This window comes from Oenanthe melanoleuca, chromosome 19 (genome assembly GCF_029582105.1).
Source record: "Oenanthe melanoleuca isolate GR-GAL-2019-014 chromosome 19, OMel1.0, whole genome shotgun sequence".
In the NCBI taxonomy this organism is placed as follows: domain Eukaryota; kingdom Metazoa; phylum Chordata; class Aves; order Passeriformes; family Muscicapidae; genus Oenanthe; species Oenanthe melanoleuca.
Window position 1 is genome coordinate 6,849,536 of NC_079352.1, and position 24,007 is coordinate 6,873,542.

At 48.6% G+C, this 24,007-nt stretch overlaps 1 protein-coding gene across 3 annotated transcripts in view; it reads right to left on the reverse strand.

The window, feature by feature from the left end:
* Positions 1 to 24,007, reverse strand: part of CAMKK1 (calcium/calmodulin dependent protein kinase kinase 1) — a 94,745-nt gene that overhangs the window by 13,794 nt on the left and 56,944 nt on the right. For all 3 annotated transcript variants that reach the window (XM_056506833.1, XM_056506831.1, XM_056506832.1), the window contains 8 exons: positions 23,543 to 23,676; positions 22,952 to 22,988; positions 20,701 to 20,722; positions 18,348 to 18,436; positions 6,454 to 6,653; positions 5,817 to 5,870; positions 5,104 to 5,177; positions 964 to 1,051 (listed from right to left, as the gene is read on the reverse strand). In XM_056506833.1, coding sequence (XP_056362808.1) covers positions 964 to 1,051; positions 5,104 to 5,177; positions 5,817 to 5,870; positions 6,454 to 6,653; positions 18,348 to 18,436; positions 20,701 to 20,722; positions 22,952 to 22,988; positions 23,543 to 23,676 — 698 coding nt within the window. The remainder of the gene's footprint in view (positions 1 to 963; positions 1,052 to 5,103; positions 5,178 to 5,816; positions 5,871 to 6,453; positions 6,654 to 18,347; positions 18,437 to 20,700; positions 20,723 to 22,951; positions 22,989 to 23,542; positions 23,677 to 24,007) is intronic.

Here is a 24,007-nt window from a genome sequence, read left to right on the forward strand (position 1 = left end):
AGCCCCTTTTCTGACTGCCTCTCATGGGATGGTTTCTTGGCTGTGAATAGGAGGAAAGCCCTGTCTGAGGGCATGGGCTGAGCACTGAGCCCAGCCTGACACATCCTCTGTCACAGCCAAGGCAAGTCCCCAGGCACAGCAGCCATTGACAGGGCCAGCATCAGCTCTGCTCTCCTGCCCACAGCCCCACAGTGTGCCTGCAAGAGCTGTCAAGTGAAATCCCATAAAAACAGCTCCAAACCTGGCTCTGGTCTCCTGGGCATGCAGGGAAGGGATGTCATGATTTTTTCCTGAAGCTCAGCCTTTCTATTATCAGCTTTGGTGGCAATACTGGTGTTGTCCTGGGACAAGGAAAAGCAGAGCTTGCCCTGTAGAGCATGTTGATGGATCTCTATGGAAATTCTGAGATCCTCCAGCAGGTCTGAAGTCTTGGTGAAGGGTGACAGGAGGACAGCAAGCCCATGCAAACCCAGAATAAAACCACAACCTGTGAAGCTTTGTCCTCTGCCAAGCCTGTTCATTATTTCTATTACTAAATATCTCCCAAATGATGGTGATAGAAATAAATGTGCTGCCTTGAGGCCACTGGCCACACAAGGACAGAGGAGGAACACACATCCAGTCCCTGGAATGCACATCCAACACTGCCAGCCCAGGCTCTGAAACTAGCAGCTCCCCTGACAATGCTGATTCTCCCAGGGATTCACTGAGATCAGCCAGATTTTGAGTAATTTTCATTTAAATAAGTAAACAAGAAAGCTTTTGTCAATATTCCCCAAGCAAGAAGCAGCGACAGAGCTGTGGCTGCAAAATGAGAGCTCTCCCTTTCCAAGGGAGAGTGCTAGAGACAGCTCCCAAACAAACACTGGGAACAGCTCTGCCTCATGAAGGTACAAAATAAGGACAAAAAAGGACAAAAAAATCAGCTGAGACTAAAAACTCTAATATCAAGGTCCAGCTTACCTTTATTTCAGGGACTGTAATCCTTGTTTCTGGGTTTTTATCCAGCATGCGCAGTATCAGCTCCTTGAGCTCGTCACTTATCTGTGCTCTGAGTGAAGAAAAAAAACAGCAGCACATGGTTAACCAGGGAATTTTAAATGCAGCAATGCACAGTTCTTACTGCAGTTACCTGGCAGAGAATCTGCCCTGCTCAGGAGGTATATTCTCTGCAAACCTGGCTTGAAAAGGAAAGCAGCACAGCCACTGAACAGGGCTTGGTTCAAATCCTGCTCTGCCCCCCAACACTCAAAATGCAGGATGAGGGATCAGCTGAATGGGTCTAAGGGCACTCTTGGAGGCACAGGGGAATTTCTGAGGGGAGATTTGGAACAACAAAGTGTTCCTGAGAGCAGAACTGGAGTTGAACTCTGTGCATTAAGAAGGGCACAGCTTGATTTGCTGAATCTGCATCATGAGCAACTGTATGCTGGATAAAACATCTGACATTTAAGTTCCCAGCAAAGCTTCCAGGTTGTGTTATTTAAATTGCTTCCAGAACACTGATTGCAGCAGCCTGTAAATCAGCATTCCCTACCTGCAAAGCTCAGCCTTGGGGTAACAAAAGGAGGGAATGAACAAATGCAAGTAAGAGAAATACCTCTAAATTTTTAAAACTATTTCCATGATCTAAATGTGAGAGCACCTGAATCCACTCTATTGAGGTGGAGCCCTTGGTCCTGCAGCCCAAAGGCTGCAATGACTCCTGTGGTTAATGATGCAGGAGATGCCTTTAAAATGCACTAGATTAAATGATCAAAGTGCTACTGCAGTAAAATGCCAGCATGTGATTGAATTGTATTATGCAGTTAAAAGTCTGTGTCACAAATGACTCTTGAAGAACTGTGTTTCTTCGTGGAGAAGGAACTTAGCAGCAGAAAATGTCACTCCCCAGGAAGGCTGGATTTGAGACTGAAAACAATAGTGAGCACCAGGTGCTGTGCCAACCTCCTCTGCAACCCCCTCCTCAAGCAGAGAAGGGAATAAACTATCACAAACCAAAATGAAAACCACATCACAGCAAGGGATATTTCAGTCTGATGAAAACAGAGCTGCTTTTTAATAATTCATGAGTATTTTATTTGGACTTTGGCTATGGCTTTACAAACAACCACAAGGAATTGCTGCTCATTCAGAGGCAAAAGAGGGCTCAGTTTGAAGTCTAAAGACTTAAAAGTTGCATCCAGGGTCTGCTGTACACAGGCAATAGAGTCCAGACAAGGGGAAGAACAGGATGAGTCCTCAGAGACTCAGGTGACAATTTCAGCTGGAATGGAAAGAAGGGTGCTGCTCTTGAGATGAGCTCCAGAGGAACAGCCATGGGCAGTGACACTGCATTTAGTGCATTTAGCAGGTCAGAACTAACAGATTCCTCCAGACACCACACTGAGGCAGGTGAGATGGCATTTAAAAAAATACTTAAAATCAGTTCTGTGCCAAAGTGTCAACAGCTTTACTTAAAATACAATAAATAGAATATAAAATCACTTAATGTTTCTGGGCACCAGACTGATTTCTATGCAACACAGGATTAAAGTCATAGGGAAAAGCCCCATAAACAGGATCACCTGTGCCAGGTGGGTTATGGCCAGGTCACAGACCACATCACCCTGCCTCTGGTTTCCCTTTTCTGCACTCTGCAGCATAGTGCCTGATGGCATTTTGCATTGGAAAAGTCTGTGCTGTCTGGGGTTTCTCACAGCCATAGCCCTGTAGGAGCTGTCAGGAAAGTGCCAAGCACAGAGCTCAGCATCCATCTGGGAGGGCTGCCAGCACACAGATCACCTTTCAGGGTGCCTGCAGGTCAGGGAACATTGTCCTGGCTCCACCAGCAGGGACCAGGCAGAGCTTCTGCTGACACATGTTTGGAGAAACTTCAGCTTGCTTTTAGCCATGCCAGGATCCTCAGGGTGAGCTAAGCCCATTTGCCTCGTGTCATGCCAAGGACTCAGTGACATGAATGAGAACTCCAGTGCCATAAATATTTACCCTGGTGTCTCTAAGGGAAGGGACAGGATGGTGACACTGGTACAGGCAGATCCCTCTGTCCTGAAGGTTGTCAGGAAACAGGCAGTGAGTTTCCATGGGCTGTCTGCAAACAGGAATGTCTCTTTTGTAGCCATGGTGAAATAAATTGAAACCAAAATACTCCTCACTATAGAGAGGTGCTAATTCTGTGGGAGGTCAGGGTGGATCCACTCCAGTGAATTCCATGTCTCTGTTGCTGCCTTTAACAAATAGATGTGGTTTGGACAGCTGTCAACACCTAGTAACCCTCAGCTCCTCCAACAACATAATCAGGGGTGCAACTTTTTTTAGACTGGGAGAACAGGTCACTGAGGAATCCACATAAATCATGCAGCCCAATTATTGCTGAAGGAAATGCCTGAATGGAGGAAGGGATCTCAGCACAACCCAGTTAGCCCATTAAATGTTAATAACTCACTGCAGAGGCAGATGGGAACAGTCACTTGTGAGCTGACTGCTAACCCAAATAAATTCATGGTGGCTGAGGGAGGGGTGGGAGTTCTGCCAGCCCTGAGCAAGGGAGAAAACTGCCAGGGGAACATAAACAGGTTTGGGGTTTTTTGGCTGCAGTGCTGTAGAGACAAAATCCTGTTCCAGCTGCAGGTGGGGACACAGCAGGAGCATGAGCAGCCTTTGTGCTCCTAAAGCCTCAAGCTCATCACCTGGTCCTGCCAGAGCTGCTCCTGTGTGGGCCTGGCCCCAGGTCCTGTGGGCTCAGCTGTCTGCAGTGGCTGTGCCTCCTCATCACTGCAGGGGGAGTTAATGCAGTGCAGGTCATTAACCAGGCATCAGTCAGCCTCTAACAGAGGGAACCCTGAGTATTGCACTGTGGAATCAAGGAAGTCTGGGACTGCCCAGGTAGGGGCCCAGCCCTGTAATGGAATTCAGGGAGCATCTCACAAAAAAGCCTTGCCTTGCCACAGATGTTGGATATGAGAGCAATGAGGGATTTGTCTTTACAAACAAGTTGTGGGTCTGCTGGTAGATAAATCCAGCACTGAGAGATTAAATAAACAAGGGGATGGATTCCACTCATTGATGAATGGAAAAAGAGATTGGCCTTTACAAACAAACTGTAGGTTTGCTGATAAATAAAACTGGATATTGAAAGATGAAAGAAGTAATGGGGAAAAAAATGAATTTTATAAGAAATAAAAATTGAAAGAGAGGGCTGTACATTAGAGGGGAATCTCAGGTGTCAGGTGTTCTGGGAAGTCTGTGCCTTTCAAGTACCTCAGTCAGTGGGGAAAGAGGAAAATGCAGTTGGGAAATTGGGATAAAAGGAGGCTGTGTCCTCCAAAAATTTGAGAGATCCCAGGGGAATGTCCCATGGTCTCTCCTTTTATCTGAATAAAGCAAAAAGGACTCCTCTGTCTCCTTTTTGGACACAAACCTCTGGTGTTTGTGGATTAATTTTCCTGACAAATACATGCACATACCACAGGCTGCCTGACAACATCCCTCCCTCCTCTCTAATAACACATGTGACTCTCATTAGAGTTTTAATTTGTGCTTGCTCCAAATCAAGTTGTTTTATCTAAAAATTTTATTAGAATGAGCAATTAGGCCAAGAATTTTTTGCCTGACAACAATGTGGATTTGGGAAGGAAAACAAAGAGTCCAGCTCTGGCTACTTCATGTGTCAGGAACCAGGTGAAATGAATTCTTCACCAACAGAAAGTCAAGAAGACCAAGACCAAGGTTGATCACCATATTGCTTTTAGAAATGACTATATTAAATAATTCTGGTGGCTGCTGCATGGGGAGAAAGAAAACCCAACCAAGCCATGCATCTCCAGAGTCAAGCAGGTGGGGCAGGACTTCCTAAATCCTGGAATCCCTTCAGTTCCAGAGAGCCATTTCCTTTAGTCCCTGTCTGCACAAGGACAGAGGCAGAGCAGAAGCACTTTTAACACCTCAGAACATCACCAGCACAAAACCCAGGTGAAGGACCCAGGAGAACACAGAGCACCTCACCCACTTGTGTCCATCCCTCCCTGGTCACCACTGTGCCACACAGAGAATAATGCTGAACACTGAACTTTATTTTACAGCAGCAGAGTAAAGTTTACTCACTCTTCTGGGAACTCCACAGGCTTGGTCTTGATCCTGTTATGAAGACCCAGAATATATTCATCTATAAAAGGGCACTGTAAAACAAACAAGAGATTTTCCAGCTGTCCAAGATCCTGGCATCACTCAGGCATTTGTCATTCATGTAACACCAACCTCTGCACTCCCTAGATTTTACACAGAGATGGAAATAAATTACATCTCCCCACACATAATAAATCCATTCATTCCTTACTAAAAAAAAAAACAAAAAAACAAAAAAAAAACCATATTAACAGCAGAGGCATCTAGGGAATACATAACTGGACTGGAATACCCTCCTTCATCCAGCCTGCAAGGTGACCATGAGCTGTCACCTTCCTTGGCCACTTCTTACCCAGAGCTGGATGCCTGGCTCATTTCTAAATGCAGGCAATGTGGATAAACCCCCCACAAAGTGCTGCTGCTGCTGCTCTGGGTTTGCAGCACAAACAATGGCTCCACATTCAGGCCCAATGCTGGAAATTATTCTTTCCACAGATCACAGCTTCAGCCCCTTCTGAACTATTAAATTTAATTAATAATTAATTAATTTTTAATTTATTTAATTAGGGGGATTTTTAAGCTTACAGAAGGTAGGCCTTTGTCTCTAATATTTGCCTTTATTTGGAAAGGAATGAGTCAAAAGGCAGGCAGACAGTGCAGAGCAGGGCTCCAGCAGCTGAAAGGCAGCTTACCTTCCCATAAACAAAGCAGTACAGGGTGATTCCCATGGCCCACACATCCAGTGCCTGAAAGAGAGCATGGACAGAGAGTAAAGGAGAGGCAACACAGATCATCTGAGTAAGCTGGATTTTCCCACCAGTTCAGAAAACACTGTTTGTATGGATTTAACATTTTCTGTGTCACTTTGAAGCTGGGCTCCTAAGGGCAGCTCTTGCACACCTGAGGAATGAGGGCTGTGCTGGGCCAGGCATTGCTCCCTGGCTCCACTGTGACCAGCAGGCAGCCCCTTCTTAGAGGAAATTACTTCATTCAGGCTGAACCTCAAAAGTTTTCCAGACAAAAAAATCCCTATTAGACCCTATCTCTATGTCTGCATTAGTGTCTCTCACATCCAAGGAATCAAGGTATGACCTTGGTGCTCAGCAGCCCCCTGTGCCTCTTGATTATTTTGGAAGGAAACCAAAGACTTCCTCCTTTCCCTTTGGGCAGGGAGAGGGCTCTAGCATGGCTTCTGGCACCTACAGCAAAGTGTCTGCCCACTGCACAGAGCAACTAAAGTGAGTTCTGCCTGGACTGGAGAAAATTAGAACTTCAGTTTCACTAAATGACAGCCCTGATTTGTGCCACAGCCAGGATGCAGACACCTACCTTCCCACTGAAACTTTTGCCAGTCTGTGAGATGGCCTCTGGTGCCATGAAGGCTGGTGTCCCTGCTGTGCTGGAAAGCTGGGCATCATTCCCTTCAAACTGATTGCTGACACCAAAATCAGCAATTTTGACGTGGCCATCATCTCCCAAGAGCAAGTTGGAAGGTTTGATGTCCCGGTGGATGATCTTCTGGTAGTGCACTGAAAAACACCCAAAAAAGGGAGCCTGGTCAGCCAAAACACCCAGGGGAAACCTTTCCAGGAGGGTGAAAATAAAGGTGCAAGCTGAGGCACCAGACCCCAGCTGCTGCTGGAGATGGGATGTCATGGAGAAGGGCCATTTGCTACAGCCATTCCTTTTTGGTACTTGCTGGGACACAATTCTCAGAAGTACATCCAGGAATTATGCAAAGAAAAGACACAAACCAAGGGAAAGCTTAACCAGTGGGAACAAGCAATGCTGCTGGAGAAGGAAAACAGGATTTGAAAACCTTGCAGATCTGCTTGGCCTCATCAGACCAGCTGCTGGGTTGGGCCACCTGCTGTATTCAAGGTTTATGGGACCCAAATAGAGATGTTCACTTTGAGTTTATTTATTTTGAAACTGCAATGCTATGAAGCTTATCGAAAGGGGCAGAACCACAGGTAGAATGAAGCAGGTGACAAGCAGCTGAGTGCCAAGTTCAGCCAACAGCTCAGAAATCAGTGAGCATTTCCAGCTCCAAGATGGAATACTGGAGCTCCAAGCTTGGGGCAAGCACCAGTACCCCAAAGAGGCACTTTGTACTTAGCCAAGCTTCTTGATGGAGCTCACAAATAGAGAAATAACCTCAACTTGCTTTGCATCACCCCAAACCCCATCCTGGCACCAAGCTCCAGCCATCCCACCACTCCTGCACCAGGGCTGTGGCCAAACCTGCCCCTTCCTTCCTGGAGGCTCCAGCAGAGACTCAGCTCTGTCCCAGCTCCACGAGGCACCAGCTGAAGTTCCTGTACAGCAAACACCAAACAAACCCTTGCAAAGAACTTGGAGGCTGAGCTGCACTGAAAACAACACCAGAAACCACCTCTCTTGTGCAACACTGCAGTTGAAAGACATTTCCAGGCCACTGAGTGAAGCAGGGAGTTGTAGCAAAGTGGCTGATTTCTCAGGAACTCAGAGAACTTGAAAAATAAAAAAAAACCCACCAACTTTCAGAACATGAAATGACCCCAAAAGCAGAACTGTAAAAAACTCAGGAGACTTCACTGAAGGAGAAGGAAATCCTCTAATCCTGCCCTCCCCAGGGGACCAGGACCCCCTGGCCTCTGTCCTCCCCTGGCTCCAACCACTGTTTTCACATTTCCTTCTTGCAAACAGAGAATGTTTGTTTTTATATTTCCCCAAGAGCACTTTTCATATCTCCTAGGAAATACACATTGGGTGGAGGAAAAGGCTGCTCCAACCCTTTCCTGCTTTACAAACCTTTCCAACACACTGCCACAAAGGCAGCCTGCCCCATGGAACATCCCAGATTGTGCTTTAGGACCAAGAACAAACTTCATTGAACTTTCTGCTCTTTTCAAGCCAACTTTCCAGCAGGCCATGCTTGGGGAGGGGAAGTCACATCTGCAGATATTTTTTCTGCAAGGCCCTGAGTTTGAAGCACTGTTGGGGGATGCTGTCCTTGGCACATTAAAGAGCTGCTCTGGAGATCCAGCAGACAAAAACTTGCTGGAGAGGACCAGGACTTACATCTTCTTCCAGATGTGCAGCAACTGCATGGGCAGGCTGTGATGGGAGGCAGTTAATGCTGTAACAGCCTGCCTAGACAGGATAAACACCCAAACCCTGCAACAACAGTAATTAGGAGGAGACATCTGCTCAGCAGCAGAGCTGGTGCCAAGCTGACATTTCATTATGGTAATATAGGGAGAGCAAATAAGAGTGAGGGGGGAGTGAAGTTTTCCTTCAGGAGATGATGAGCTGCCTTTCAGGCAGGTGTCTGCTGTCATGGCTGATACCACAGAGCTAAGATTCCCAAAGCCTCTAAAAACCCCCAAAAACAAATATGGACCATGTAAGTACATCCCTGAAGCCTGGTCTGTGAAAATTAAGGCAAGCAAGTACTCCAGGCTTTTTATTATTTCTTCCTTATAGGAGAGTTAAAAAAAACCACAAACAAAATAAAACCACAAACCAAATTCTCTATTATTTAACTGTGTATTTTGTAAAATACATTCCCTGTCTCTGCACATCTAATGAAAGCTGAGGAACACTGTGGGCAGTTTTCCAGCTGCCATGTGTTTGCTCTGTGCCCTTCTCTGCTGGTCCCCAGCAGGTCTGGACACTGCTGGGCACAGAAAATAAGAGCAAAGAAATTAGAAACACATCCTTTGCAAAAATCAAAGCCACCAAACAATGGCTCATTTTGCTAATGAATATTTGAGTTTCCAGGTGAGAGCATTCACCTGTGCTGGGGACAGTGACAGTCTGACCTTGGGTGCTCAGAGGAGAGAGCACAAGTGCCTGCAGGGCTGAGGAGCCCAGGAGTGAGCCTGGCCCCTGCAATGCCACACCCCAGGTGCTTCTGAACCTGGCATCCATTTAAAATCATATCAGACTGGATGGGAAAGGGACAGATGCAGAGGGGAGGTGACTGGGCAGGTCTGGAGCAGTGTCCCACCCACATGTGCTGTGTGGCACAATCAAAGTCTCCTCCAGCTGGCTGAAAGGATTTCTGCTCTCTGCAAATCCCCTTCCCTAGCCAGCCTCGTGCAGAGGCAATAGCCATGAGGAGAGGACAGGGGACTGAGCACCAGCTGGTGTAAATGAACATCACAGCCCTAAAATCTGAAAGAGCAAGTACTCACACCTGTCAAGAAAAAAATTGGTGTGGAGCTGCTAACCTGATGAAGGAAAACCTGAAATCCCTGTTCTGTTCTGAAGGAACATAAAGTTCCAGCCTGCCAGTTGCTGTGGGCATCCTCCCCTGCACAGCTTTCCAAAATTGGCTTTGGGCTTCAAAATGCACAGGCTTATCCTCTGCTGTGCTGTGCCTCACCACTGGTACAGCTCAGCACAAAGTAAAATACTCCCCCAGAATTGTTCCAAATTCTGCCTGTAGGCAACAGACAGAAGCTGGTTTGTTTGGGAGCTGCAGGAAGGAAGCAGGACTGCTCACCTGCAGGACACCAACACAGCTAAGCTTGGAAAAACCTCCCACCCCACCAGCTTCTGCTGCCAGCCCAGATCTCCTGCAGATCCACATTGCAGGGAGAAAGGCAGGGACCAGTGAACTGAGCAGGACTGGCCAAAGGCTGTGCCTGCAGTGACACACACCACTGCCAAAGGAGCCCAGGGACTGGGCTGGCCTGGGGGAAAGGTGCTGATTAAAGCAGCATGATCTGCATTTCCTGCTCAGCACACAGAGGAAACGATGGTGTTATCCCTGCAGAACTCCAGGGGGAGAGCTAAGCATCCTGGAAATAAAGCCCACCACTGCTGACACCTTCCAGGCTGATAATGACTGTGCAGAAGGGACAAGGAGCACAGAACCCACCCAAGGGGAGCACAGTCAGTCTAACAAATCACCAGCATAAATTAACCCTCTCATTTCACCATCCTGAAGCATTTGGAAACAAGCTTCATCCTCTGTGGATTTAAGAGCAGCAGGGAGGAAAGGCACTGTCATTAGGATTAGTTCACTAGAAGCCAGGCCAGAGGTCCCAGAAACAAAACATTTGTCCTGTCCTTGGAATTAAGGACACATTGGGACACAAAGAGGAGCAGGGCTGCACCAGGCTCAGCAGAGAAGGAAAAGCACTTTCAACATGTAAATAAAACCCCCAAATGTGCTTTAAACAAACACATCCAAAATAATGACCTGTATTGCTGCACTGAAATGTGCTCCATGAGGGTCTGGGGATTATTCTTCTTTTAGACCAACTCATGACCTCCCCTTAGTTCCCCTCATAGGCAACTGGGACCCCTAAGCTGGATCCATGCCTTTGAGAGAACTTCCAGCTATTGTGTCCTGCTCAGAGAGCAAAGCTCTGGGTTTTTTGCTTGCTACAGTGCAGAGAGAGTCACAAAGCAGGCAGAGACTGTCCTCAAACCCAGCCCAGCCACAGGGACCTGTCTGCTGGATGCAGGAAGCCTTGGGAAGGATCATCCATCCCACTGGTGCTGCCCTTCAGGTCATGCACAAGGCCACACAACAGCTGGAAAACACTCAACACCCATTCCCATGCAAATCACTCTCCTGCACCCTCCCAGGTTAAAATCGATGCTGAGCCCCAAGCAGAGCACTTGGCTGAAGCTGCTTTGGCAAACTGACAACATGGCTCCACATGCTGCTTTTACCTGGAAAGGGTTTTGCTCTTAAAGCAGGGTCAGCAGCTCACAGAATGACTCCCCTGGGCTCCAGAACACCCTGCACTTGCTGTGCTGGCAGACCTGGTGCAGGGCATGGATTGGTATTTCTTGATAATGAAAATGAAACCACCTAAGATATCACAGAGCCCTTAGGACAAAGTCTGATTATGCAGTGCTCTGTTAAATTTGGTTTTATTAGACTCATTCTTCATTTCAGTGGAAAGGTAACATTATTCAGGCCTATTTGCATCTGGATAACAATGGATTCCTACAGCATCATCCAGGAAAAGATCTCAAAAGTGTTAGAAATATTTATTTGTTAATCTTCACAGCCACCCCATGAACAAAGCAGGCAGGTCAGTGCCTGTGTACTGCATTTTATCACAACTCGTGTCAGAAAACCTGACCAGGGATTTCTGAAGCTGAACTTAGTCATGACCTAGAGCTCCAGGGTGCTCAGAAACAAGGAAATGATGCCTGAAAGTCTGGTCTGTCTCCTGAGCTTGGAGCATTGCTGCCTAAGAACAGCCTGCTGAAGGCTGATGCTGTGGAAATAAACCTCAAAGGAGGATTCAGAGCTCTCAGGGCTGAGCAATCCTTGGGAAAGGACCATCCTTCCTCTGTCCCTCTTGATTTCAGACAGAGCTCTAGCAGGCATGCTGCACCTAATGCAGCTGGCAAAAACCTGCCCTTGGGTGTTCTTATGAAAAAACTGCCTAAAATATAAGGTATTCCTGAAAATCTGTCTTCTTAGGGCTTTTGTTTGCTTGTTTCTTCACTGCAGTGAGTTTGAACAGAGTTGGTAATAGCAGCCAGCTGTGGTCCAGTAGATGGGGCTGGAGAAAAGGTGGATTTTGGGGAAGTTCTCTGCTGCTGGGCCAGCTGGTTCCTATCTGTACACTCCTACCTGGGTCTCCACAGTTCTGCCCTTGCTTCCCTGCTCCTTAGCAAACCCTGCTGAGCACATCATTCCCTTCTGCAGTCCCCCAGCTGCCCTTGGTGGGACAAAACAGCCATTCCACAAACACTCCTCATTCCAGATCCCACAGGCTATTCCAGGACTAAAGAGGCTTTTCCTCTCACTCAGAGGCAAATGGAACTGTCTGCCAACAAATCCACTAACAGGGAGTGAAGACCCAGAGAGAGCACAGATAGATGTGGTAGAAAGAGATCTTGCTCCTCAGTCCTTTTAGAAAAGGTGATTTTCACTGCATTCCCCTGTGAAAACCTTGGAGATCCAGCAGGTGAACACAAACTTGCTAAAAGCTCATTTAAAAATTATAGATATAAAACTTTGCAATGCACTGACACAACCTGCTATTTACTGAGGCCAGTGCTGAATTCAGCTTGATTAAAACCAGAATTCCATTCCCATTCAAGGACAAAAGCAATCCATATGGTGCTACTGCAGAGTCTGCTTAGTATTACTCTCACATTGCCCCTGTAGCAAAGAAATGATCTAACACCCTAGGAAGGAAACTGCTGCAGCACCATGCAGAGCTCAGAACAGATGGATGCTGGTGCACAGTGCCCTGCTGAGGAAGGGCTGGAGGGCAGGGGGTGTGGGCAGTGCAGGGGGAACACCCCATGCCATGCTCAGCTCACTGCAGGGGCAGGGGCAGGATCCCAGCTGTGCTGCTGTCAGCTCTTGTGTTGGGTTGGTGTGGCCAGAAATGTGAATTCTGTCCCCATCTGTTAATCCAGGTGGGGAAGTGACCCTGATCTCCTGGCACACATTATCTGCTCATGGGCCATCTTTAAACCAGCTGGGCAATCATCTTTATCTTCCCACAGCCCATCCTCCCTCCAGAAGATATCATCTGCTGCTGGCCCAGTGAGTCCCAGGGCATGACTGATAAAATTCCATCATCCCACTGGGAGATGCTCCAGCCAGGGGAGCAGCCAAGCCTTTCCTACCCAGATAAAAACTGAGATTTTGGACACCAAGGCACCTTCTTTCCACTGGATTCCAGAGGAAAACCAGACCTTTCCACATCATCCCTGGAGCTTCAGAGGAAACTGCACCTTCTCCAGGAGCACTGCTCCAGCTGAACCACATTTGCCACTGCAGGAGGATGCAGCCACCATTGAATGGGACTGTGCCAACACCCTGACTGACTGACGGGTGTCAGCTTGGATTCTGACTCTGGCAGGGTTTGGGATTGTTCTTTGTAATACTGCATTTCTATTTTAATTTTCCTAGTAAAGGACTATTATTCCTAATTCCCATATCTTTGCCTGAGAGCCCCTTAAGTTCAAAATTATAATAATAATTTGGAAGGAGGGGGTTTACATTCTCCATTTCAAAGAGAAGCTCCTGCCTTTATTGGCAGACACCTGTCCTTCAAACCAGGACATCTCTCTCCACTGTTCTGCTGCTCCCATTAAGCCTCTGCCAGTTGGATAAGTTGCTCAAGCCCAAGTTTTGCACCCTCAGCACTACCCAGCCCTCTGGAACAGCTCAGCTTCCCTCTGTGCTCCACCTTCAGCTGAGCTCCTGGCAGTTGTGGTGTGGGTGCTGCCAGCAGGAAGCAGCAGGGAAGAGAGACAGGTAACCCTGTCACAGGCTGTCCTGCAGCTGTGCTCAGCCCATGAGCACAGCCTGGTCAGCAGCACAGAGCTCCCTGCCATGGCCACACTCACACCAGTGGTGCAGGGCACAGCAGGCAGCAGGACCTTCCAAAACAACTGCACAGCCTGTGCCAGGGGCTGCTTCAACCCTGAGCACACAGAACTTCATCAAACACAAAAATCAAATCTGATCTTAACAGGCTCCAGCACATCTCTCTGATCTCCTCCATCAGATAATTACTCTCACTCTTATAAAGGCTCCTTATTGATCAGTATCAGCAACACTTGCAGCTCATGAAAGGGCTCTTTGTTTGGTTTTTATCAGCTAAGGAGAACTTGTCTGCACGTGATAAAACACAAGCCAGCCTCTTTTCTCCTGGTGGTGTCATTTATAACACCCAGAACCTTGCAGCTGGAGCTCTTCACCTCGACATGCTCTGTTTGAGCAGAGCAGAGGCAGGTCCCCATTTCCCACATGGGAGCAAGCAGCTTGCTGGGAATCACAGCAGAGCATGCAGCAGCTCCACCACAGACTCATATCCCAGCTCTGCTGACCCACACCAAGCTGAGGAACTCACCTCTGCCAAGAGCCAAACCAGAGCAAACCCTCCCACCACTGATGCTTTAGTGCACCCACCCTGGACTTACCCTGCACCAGATATTCTGCAGAAGACACAAGCCTGTGTTGGCTCATTTGCTTAAATTTCTTTTTAAGATAATGGAAATTATATATTGATAACCAAGCAGATTAAGTGTTATCTCAGAAAAGCCAGCTTTGAAAAGCCTTTGTCAAGGCTCCAGGCTCAGCATGCAGGGCCCTGGCTCACTGCAGAGCTGCTGCTGGAAAGGTGATTTCCCAATGGCTTTGGCTGCATGTCATTACCCTCCCTGCAACCCCACAGCTCAGAGCAGACAAGCCTTCCTCTGCAGAGGGGAGACCAGACCTGCCCCTGCCTCAGCCACAAGAGAACTGCAGACTTTCACAGAGAATGCAGGAAATGAGGTTCCTCCTTCTTCAGCCAGGCTGACAGAAACTGTTTCAGCTTCTCGTGACTCGAATACTGAGCCTGCAGCTCCAGAGCAGCAGGGCCAGTCACTGTGCTTCCTCTGGGCTGTGCAAGCAGCAGGGTTTTCCCCTGGCTCATGCTGTGTTCTGCTGTCTGCTCCTGGCCAGTGTCACAGCCAGGCTCCTGCTCAGACAGCCCTTCTGTCTGATTATTCTTACTCCTTACTCTTACTAAGTGAATATTCTCATGTCCCAATCCTAAACTCCAACTGGGATACCTGTCTGGCAGATCCCTCATGTCTTTTGATGAAGAGTGATGACTATTTCCTATCCAGCACACACATTCCTGCTCAGTATCTCCATAAAAGCAAAGTTTGCCTTACTAGAAGGGAGGCTGAAATTTCAATAACCCCAGCCAAGAACTACTAGAGGGGAGTTACAAGTGGAAAGGTGGCAATTGCACATATCCCTAATTCCCAGAGATGCTTAAGTTAACGACACAAATAATCCAGCAAGCTTTCCCATCCAAAGCCCTTGAGCCTGGAATTACCCCTCTGGTGGGACTTACACAGCCCTGAGGGGGTGTGCAGGGCCAGCAGTACTGGGGAAGTTTTGAAAGTGGGAGAAAAATCACTTTACTTTGAAGGACCCATTTCACCAGGGACTCAATTACAGTTTCCATGTGCTTAAACAACTCCTGACACAGCCCAAAACACAGAGCCCAGGTCTAAGACAGGGACACTAAAACAGAACACATGAATCAACAATATCACCATACCTAAACTCAAAACACATTCCCAGCATTGCAGGGGCAGAGGAAGGGAGATGACCATGGCTCACTCCCTGACTCAGATCTGGTTTCTTAGTGAACAAGGCTGGGACTGTGCTTGTATCAAAGTGCACTCTGGTATTGGGCACACTAAGCCCAGCCTAAAGCAGGTGACAGCACTGGATCAGGGAGCTCCTGGCTCTCTCCAGGGCTCTGTCCCTGCCTAAGCCTGGCTTTGCACCCAGCTCTCATCACCTGGACCACTGCATCCTCCCAAAGCACAGCCAGCCCTCTTGCAGGAGGCCTCCACCCCTGGCAAACTCCATGAAAAACCAGTGAGTCCAGTCCCCACAGAAGCCCAGTGGTCACAGACCACATGCCCCCACAGTGATTTAAAAGTTCAGCCCATGTCTCCCACCACCTTGGCTCCTGCTCACCATTAACACCTTTCAGGCTCCAACAGGACTCCAGTTTGCAACTTCTAATCTAATAAAATCCAGCCAACAATGATGCATTTGCTGCTGTCATGACTGTGAGCTTCAAGCAGCTGCATGGTTATTGAGCCTCTCAAATTAAACAACAATTATGGATGCTTACATTAAAATTACCTTGCAATCTCTGGATTGCCTGGCAACACTTTTCCTTCAGCATGCACAAACAGTGCACTTTTCCTCTTAATTATATAATAATTGCCATGCATTTACCCAGCAGTTCAGAGAGAACACCATTTTAAACTTTCATTTGCTAATAAAATAAGTGGTTACTCAATGATCCAAAATAAAGCATCTTATTGTTCTGTTGCTGGGAGTACTTGGGCATCCTATAATTTATTGTTGAATTTCACTCCCTCTGCTTAAGATTACCTACACTTTGCTGTTTTTTTTCCCCTATATACTAAACTCAAAGTTCCCTCTGAGCAGGAACTGTTCCTGCAGCAGCACCCAGCACAGCACAGCTTGGATCTCCCAGCTGAGGCACACAGCCTCTGCTGCAGTCTGAATGCTAATGGGAATATAAAAAGCTGCATCTTCATCCTTCAAGCTCTACTGAATGACAGTCTTGAGATTCCCATTCAAATATTAACTTCTACCAACTTTCTGGGGTGACCTGACTAATTTTGGCAGCACCTGGAAGCTTCAGACTTGCAAACATTAATTTTATTCCCTGCTGGTTTTAGAAAAAAAACCATGGAGAGGGACTGAGACCCTGCAAACCATGCTCCTCTGCCTCAGCAAGGCCCATCATGCCCAGAGACTTGTTCTCTTTCAGTGGTTGAAGCCAAGTGAGTAATTCCTTCTGGTTTAAACTGGCTACCTGATTATTTTGTTATTGTTTTTTTAGAGACAGAAAAGATTTATTTCCTGTCCAGCACTTCCCTGACACCTGGGATTTTATAAGTCTCTGCCATAGCACTCCTTCCCAAGATAATTTTCCAGTCTTAAGAGCTTGGGTCATATCTCTGCACATAAGATATTCCAGGACCATCCTGATCCTCCTTCTTGGTTCTCAGCTCTAGGGAGCTGTCTCTAAGACAGGCTGAGCCAAGTTGCACATAATATTCAGGATACTCCTTGTCTGTACCTAAGAGTTCTTAGAGATCCAAATAACTGCATAATAACATTTTCTAGTTTCTTCTTTCTTTCATTCCAAATAATTCCCAAAATCTTGTTAGCCTTGCTGAATGTCACTAAGTAATGGGCTGGCATTTTCAAGAGAACTATCCAGAATAAAGCCTGAGTGAGAAGAGATAATTTAGAGCCCATCACATTGTATATATATTCAGTGCTGTTTCTCCCCTAATGCATTACCCTGCAGACAGCAACATGAACTTTTATCTGTCATTTTATCATGCTATCACTTGCCATCATGGCATTTTCCTGCCAGTCTTCCCAGCCATTTCTAACAAATATCCTGAATAACTCAGTGCCATCATCAATCTCTCTTATTGTCCTCTACCTTTTTCTGGTCATTTAGGAATATACTGAACAACCCAGCCCACATGGATTCCTGTTTAACTTTACTGGTGACTTTTCTCAGTTGTGAAAGCTGTATTCCAGCTTTCCTGATTGTCTAGTTATTAATCCACAAGAGCCCATCCAACCTAAGAGATTTAGGAGCTGCTTTATGAGCTACTGTAAATGGATATAATCAAAAGCTGTTTGGCAATTGAAACACAAGGTAATGACAGGATCACCTTATCTGCATATTTGCTGTCTCCTCTGGAAAACAATCAGACCTGCAAGGTGGGAATGTCCTCTGGAAAAGCTGTGCTGCCTCTTCCCCCCCAAATCCACCATGGGCAATTCTTCAGTGTGTCAGTGTGCAGAGGAAGCAGCCAGTGGTGAGAGCACTGAACTCACAGGGGCTGTTTGCAAGGAGGACAGCAGGATCACACAGGCACAGAGCCAAGCTCAGCTCACCAGCAGCTGAGCTACAGAAGCAGGGAAGTGCTTTCAGGATGCCAGAACACAGAGCATTCTACCCTGTGTCTTTATTCAATTCAGGGACCCCTCTTTGCTCACCCCTGCCAGGTTCATGCCAGCAGGGACATGTCAATGACAATGGGGCCAGGAAAATCCCTGCTGCCATTCACAGACTTACTGTAGTATGCAGATCAGGCACTCAGCAGTGAATCTGCCCTCAGCCACAGGGGCACAAGAATCATCAAAACAGATGACAATAATCAAACAGGCTGCAGAGAGGAGCCCTGCCTGGGAACACACTTGATCCAGCACCTCCCTGGGAGGGCACAGCAGTGCTGGGCTCTCATCACCCCACAGCCCTGAGAGACAGAGAATCAGATGGATTCTGCAAAGGGGGTGGGCAAGGACAGACATCCTCCCTTGGAGGGAGGGCAGTGCCTGCCCTGCTAAGCTAGAGACAGGGATTTGTTCCAGTTTAAGCTGACTGAATCCATGACCCTGCAAACACCCATTTCCTGGCTCTGCTATTGCCTTCAAAGACAATCTCCAAAAAGAAAAAGAAAAAAGAGAGGCACTATTTGCCTAATGTCCTTCCTAAGGGTTCTGTGATCCTCCCAAGCTGAGTGGAGCCACCTCCAACAGCAACCCCATCCCAGGCAACCCCAGGGGACCTCTCTGGCTCATCCAGCAGCCCCCCAGTGCCTCCCCAGCTGAGCAGGGGCCCAGGCAGTCTCTGCAGAGCAGATCCCTGCCAGGGCTGGGTACTCACAGTACTCGATGCCCAGGACGATGTCTCGGAAGTAGAGCCGAGCCTGCTCCTCGCTGAAGGGCTGCTCACTGGGCACCTCCATGACAGGCCTGTGGGAACAGGGACACAGCTCAGAGCTCACTGGGCACCTCCATGACAGGCCTGTGGGAACAGGGACACAGCTCAGAGCTCACTGGGCACCTCCATGACAGGCCTGTGGGAACAGGGACACAGCTCAGAGCTCACTGGGCACCTCCATGACAGGCCTGTGGGAACAGGGACACAGCTCAGAGCTCACTGGGCACCTCCATGACAGGCCTGTGGGAACAGGGACACAGCTCAGAGCTCATGGGCACCTCCATGACAGGCCTGTGGGAACAGGGACACAGCTCAGAGCTCACTGGGCACCTCCATGACAGGCCTGTGGGAACAGGGACACAGCTCAGAGCTCTGCAGAAGGGCAGTGACACCCCTTGCTGGAGGAGTCTGTTCCCCATCACCGTGTCCCAGGCCCCCCAAAGGCTCTGGCTGCTGTGACACAGGATGGAGGTGAGTCCATTCTTTCTGGATGTGGTAATGTTTTGGTTACTGAGCTTGGCTAGTGGCTTTGCATAGTCCCAGCATGGGCCACAGAGCCCTCATCATCATCATCAGGATTAACTGCAGATGTCTGCACAAAATAAGACAAGCACTGACAGTCCTAATGGGAGAAGAACAAAGCTGGACCTGGCCTTTGGCTTCCTGCTAAAGCTGCTCTTGGCTGTGAGCACCAGCATTCCCATGAGATCCCAGTCAGCAGTGGGGACAGTGCCTGTGGCTGTGCACTGCCTGTCCTGCCTGCTGGGGCTCAGTCCTGACACAACATCATTGTGCAGCTGGTCTACAATGAGGCAGAATCTAAGCATGAACCACTGGCTCAAAGGTTAAATGGGAATATTTCCAGTGCATTGTGCTAAACTGCTTTAGAAACCTATTCAGCTGTTCAGGGTTCAGCCACCACCAAAGCTCAGCCATTCAGCCCTGAGCAGCCAAGGTTACCTGGTCAGCTTCTCCTCTCCTTTCCTCTGAATGCTGCCACAGCTGAGGGATGCATTGTCTCCTCTAAAAGCCCCTCTTCTGCCTGTGCCTGCTGAAAGCTGAGGGCAAAGAGGCTGTAAGAGCTAGTCAGAGTCTCTGTTCCCCGTGGATGAATGGCTGGACCTGCAGCTAAGGACTTCAGTGCACTGGGGCTAGTCCTGCCTGTGCTCAGCAGCTTGGCTTTGCACTTGGACACACATCCACTGGAGCTGGATTTGAGTGAGTGCTCCTGGGACACCATCCTGGCAAGCCAAACCCTGGCACAGAACAGCCCATTGCCAAAACCAGGCTCTGTAGCTCTTCCCCTCAGCACCCAGCAGCAAATCCTTCCTGTAGCATTTCCCTCTTCTCCCCTGCTGCCCATTTGACTGATGACCTTCATCTCCCATTTGCATTTTCCTGTCACTGCCTTCCCTCCCTCTTTCATGCACATTTTTCTGTTGCTGAAACCAGGGAGAAATAATGTGAGAGCAGGGCTGGCAGAGCCACTAATGGAGTCTAATTGCCTCCTGCCAGAGGCAGCCAGGCTGCACTTGGATGAGGCACAGGTTCCCCAGCCTCAGCTGTTTACAGGAGCTCCCTCTCCTACAGGACAGGCATCAGCCTGATCACCAGGGAGACTGGGGAGCCTCTTGCCAGCACTGGAGCTGGCAGCTTGTTCATGTGGCCAGAGAGAAGAATAACCCCTTAATAATAGTACCCCTTAATAATGGGATAAACCCCTTAATAAAACACCTTAATAATTCCCTCTGGGAATCTCCTCCATCCTGGGCACAGAAATCATGACCTCACTGGGACTGCAGAGCTGCAGAAGCAGAGCAGGTGTAGCACAGAGCAGTGAGGAACCTCTTAGCACCTAATCCCTTCTTCCACTGTGCAAAAGAAATGTGCCAACAGAACTGCCTCTCATGAGAGGTCAGTGCTGAGGGCAAAACAAGGCAGCAGGTGGCAAGTAAACCTTGATGCACCACACACCCCTTGTGTCAGAGCAAGCCACAATGTGGTGGAACCCAGCAGAGTATTTCTATTCAGGTCTTTTCTTCCAAGCACCTGATGAGGAATTGTCATAGAATTTATTTTCCAGATCAGAGTCTGGCACCAGGACATGTCCTCCCAGCCCATTTCTATTCAGCACATCATTCCAGGCTGTGGCAGTGCAAAGGCAACTACAGATGGGTTTTGCCTCCTCTGCAGACAGGGTTTGCCCCACTGGACATATCAAATCTCCATTTCACATGGGAGCCTGATGATGAATACCAAAATTTTGAACAGAAGGGATCCCAGGAAGGCTACTTACCCTTTCCTCATGAGGTCAAACACTGCAAGAAAAGGAAATAAACCATGAATGAAGGAGAAGAGCAGCCTGGGCTTATTTGTTATTCATCACCTACAAAGACACATCCATTCCCATACCTGCAAAATCAATTTATCTCCACTCATTTCTCTTCCCTCGCCCATGACAAGGACACCAGAGGATGCAAAATTAAAATATTCATCTCTTCAGCACAGACAAATATCCTCCCTCCTGTCACTCTGCACAGGGAGACAGCAGGTGCTAATTTATCAACCACAGTGCTGCTGCTCTGGGTGTCAGCTCTCGTTGGTTTGAGCCCTGTTGTACCTCCAAGGGAGAGTGTTTGCTGTGATATTTCTCCTAAATTGCTGATAGGGAAGGAGATGCTGTAAGAACATGCTGCTCCATTTCTGCTGTGTCAGTCAGCAGCACAGCTACAGCTCTGTCAGAGCCAAGCACTCCCTGGCAGGAGAGACTGAAGAGGATTTGCTGGTTGAGGTTTGCAGAGCACAAGAGTTTGTGTGTCTGATGAGGAGGTTGGGAAAAAGTGTTTTTCTGATCCTGCTCTGCCCTGTCCTGCAAATAGGAGAAGGATCTGCTTTTATTTAGAGTAGGAGAGCTCTCTCCCCATGAATTATATGGGGATTTCTTGCACCTCTCAAAAAATCTGAGCAGATCCCCTCCCCAAAGCCCTGGGATGTGGGATCCTCTGAGGGTACACTCACAACAGGGCAGCCTGAATTGGCTCATCCTGCCCTCCAGGATGAAGAAGCTGCATCTTGCTGAAGCATTTCATTACTCAACCCCCCTCTGCCTTTGCAGGTTGCTCAGTGCCTGTTGCCATCCCATCCCCTGACACACAGCCAAGTGCTCACAGCAGTGCCTGACCCAGCAGCCACAGGCCAGGAGCAAACACCACTTCCTCTAGAGCTGCTCTGCAGTGGGCAGCATTTTTGGCAGGAGAAAGGTGCAGTTATCATCATCAGGTGGGGCAGCAGCAGGAGGGAGCAGTCCCACCTGCAGGAGGTTGAGCAGTGGTGCTGCTCCTGCCAAGGGAACTGCAGAGCAGGAGCTCCATGTGCCCGAACTTCAGGGGATCCCAGGCAGAGGAGAGGGAACGTGGACAACAGGGACACAACAGGGACACAACAGGGACATGGCCACTGCTCATCACTCAGGGACCAGCACAACTCCAGCAGCACCAGGAGAGTGGAGTGGAGTCCCTGTCCTGCTGCTGTTGCTGCTGTTTCTGGGATGCTTCTCTTGCTCCACAGGCAGAGCTTGGTTTAGGTTCGGGGTTTTTTTCCCCTCTGCAGATTTCTACCTCATCTCTCCCCTCTCTTCCACCCCCAGGAGTTCTGGCCTTCAAACAACAGCCTCAACCACCCTCCCCACCATGAGTGCCATCACTTTGAGATGCTGCCAGATGCCACTGGGGCTTCAGCCCAAAGGGACAAGTGGCCTTTCAAAGGCAAATTGCTTCATTTGCTAGGCAGAGTCCTCCTCCAGGCAGCTTCAAAAGTGTCCCATAATTATTTCATGAGGAGCAGTCTTTGAAATTGCTTCATCAGGAAGCAGTCTGGGGAAGCAGAGATGTAAAAGGGTCAGTTATCCCCTCCTCCAGCCTATCTCAGAGACCACCTCAGGGCCTCCCAGCCCTGTCCCCCAGTGTTCTACCCAAAAAAAAATGGGGCTGTTGCTGAAGACAAAATGGGTGGAATTCCCTCACCCTCTGCATAATCACCCAGTCAGGCATGGCTTCCCCACCAAAGGTGGGAGTGCTGCTCCCTCAGGAGCCCCTGAGGCTCACCAGGGTGGTCAGAGCTCTGCAGGAGTCACAGGGAACACCCCCAGACATGACTGGAGTGACTCTGGGGTCACCACCACTACCCACAGCCTACAGAAGTTTCACAGCAGGGGGACAAGGAAACCACCCTGCACCCTTCTCTTCCCTCCTGGCTCTGGGTCTGGAACCAGCTCTAGAGAGGGGAGGGCAGAGCAGCTGCCAGGCCTTTTGAGTGTCCCCATGGCAAAGAGATGTGCACAGCTGGACTGACACAAGGTTGCCTTACCCTACTGCACGGGGCCTTTCCATCCCAGCTGCATTTACAGGCGTTTTAACCTTGCAGAAAAAAATAAGTCTGCTGAAGTTGGCACAAGTTTCCTCCCGTATTGACCCCGAGTCCTGGCAGGTGTCACTTGCATCACTAGGCCTAAGCCCAGATGGTTCTGTTAGCTTATGAGACTCACATACCCATGTACAAGTTGTCCTCTGCAGGATCATCAAGGACCTGAGAGAGATCACAGAGAAATAAGGAAAAAATATTTTTAAGCAAGTAACATTCCCAGTACACTGTGCCGAGCTGCAGAACACTGAGAACAATTTAGGCTAATATTTAGAGAGTCCTGCAGAGAGTGGGGTTTTGGAGGACAGATTTTCCTGTCTCCAGCAAAATCTGGGCTTCTGCCTGTGTTTGGATTAGCCTACCAACAAAGGTACTGCTTGTCCTAAACTGACCTCAGTCAATAATGAAAATGGCACTGAAGCCTTGCACTTGTGCACCTTCCCAGGCTTGTCTGCACACAAGTTTCAGTGATCAAAGCTCACTGCTGTTTCTACCAGCACAGTGAGCTGCCTTCTCTGGGAACCAGCCCAGAGCACAGGGTGAGTGTGCAGTTTGTCCTCCACACTCAGTAAGACTTTGCTTGGAATCACCAGCCTAAATTTCTGAACATCTATTTTAAACCAATTCTGGCTGGAGCAGGAGCAGCAGAAGAAAAATCCTCTTGCTGCAATACAAACCAGACTTGTTTCAGCACAACTGAGGGTGGAGAAGCAGCTCACCTCTATCAGCTTAACGATATTGATGTGGTCCAGCTTCTTTAGGATGGCTATTTCCTGGTAGACTCTGTCCAGGGGTGCCATGGGTTTGGGCTGCTCCCCAGAGGATGCTTTTGACCCTCTGGGAGGAGGTCGACCTGCAAGTGTGACATCACAGTGAAGAATTCCTCATTTGGCAGCAGCACCTGCACACAGCATGAGCAGCCACTGGCCCCCCTGCATCCATCTCCAGCTATTCTGGAAAATCTCATCCCAAAGCTCTGCAGACTCCCACCTGGAACTGAGATCTCCAAGTCCCATTCAGACCAGCTGCTCCCAGCTTCTCAGATGGGTCTGGGGCAACCCATGGTCCAGCCTGCACCCAGGTGCTACCCAGGGTAGAAGAGACTCTGAAAGGAGGGGAATACCCTGCCTAACTTCCAGTGCTTAATTAGGCTTCAAAAATGGTGAACATGGAAGAGTCCCCAC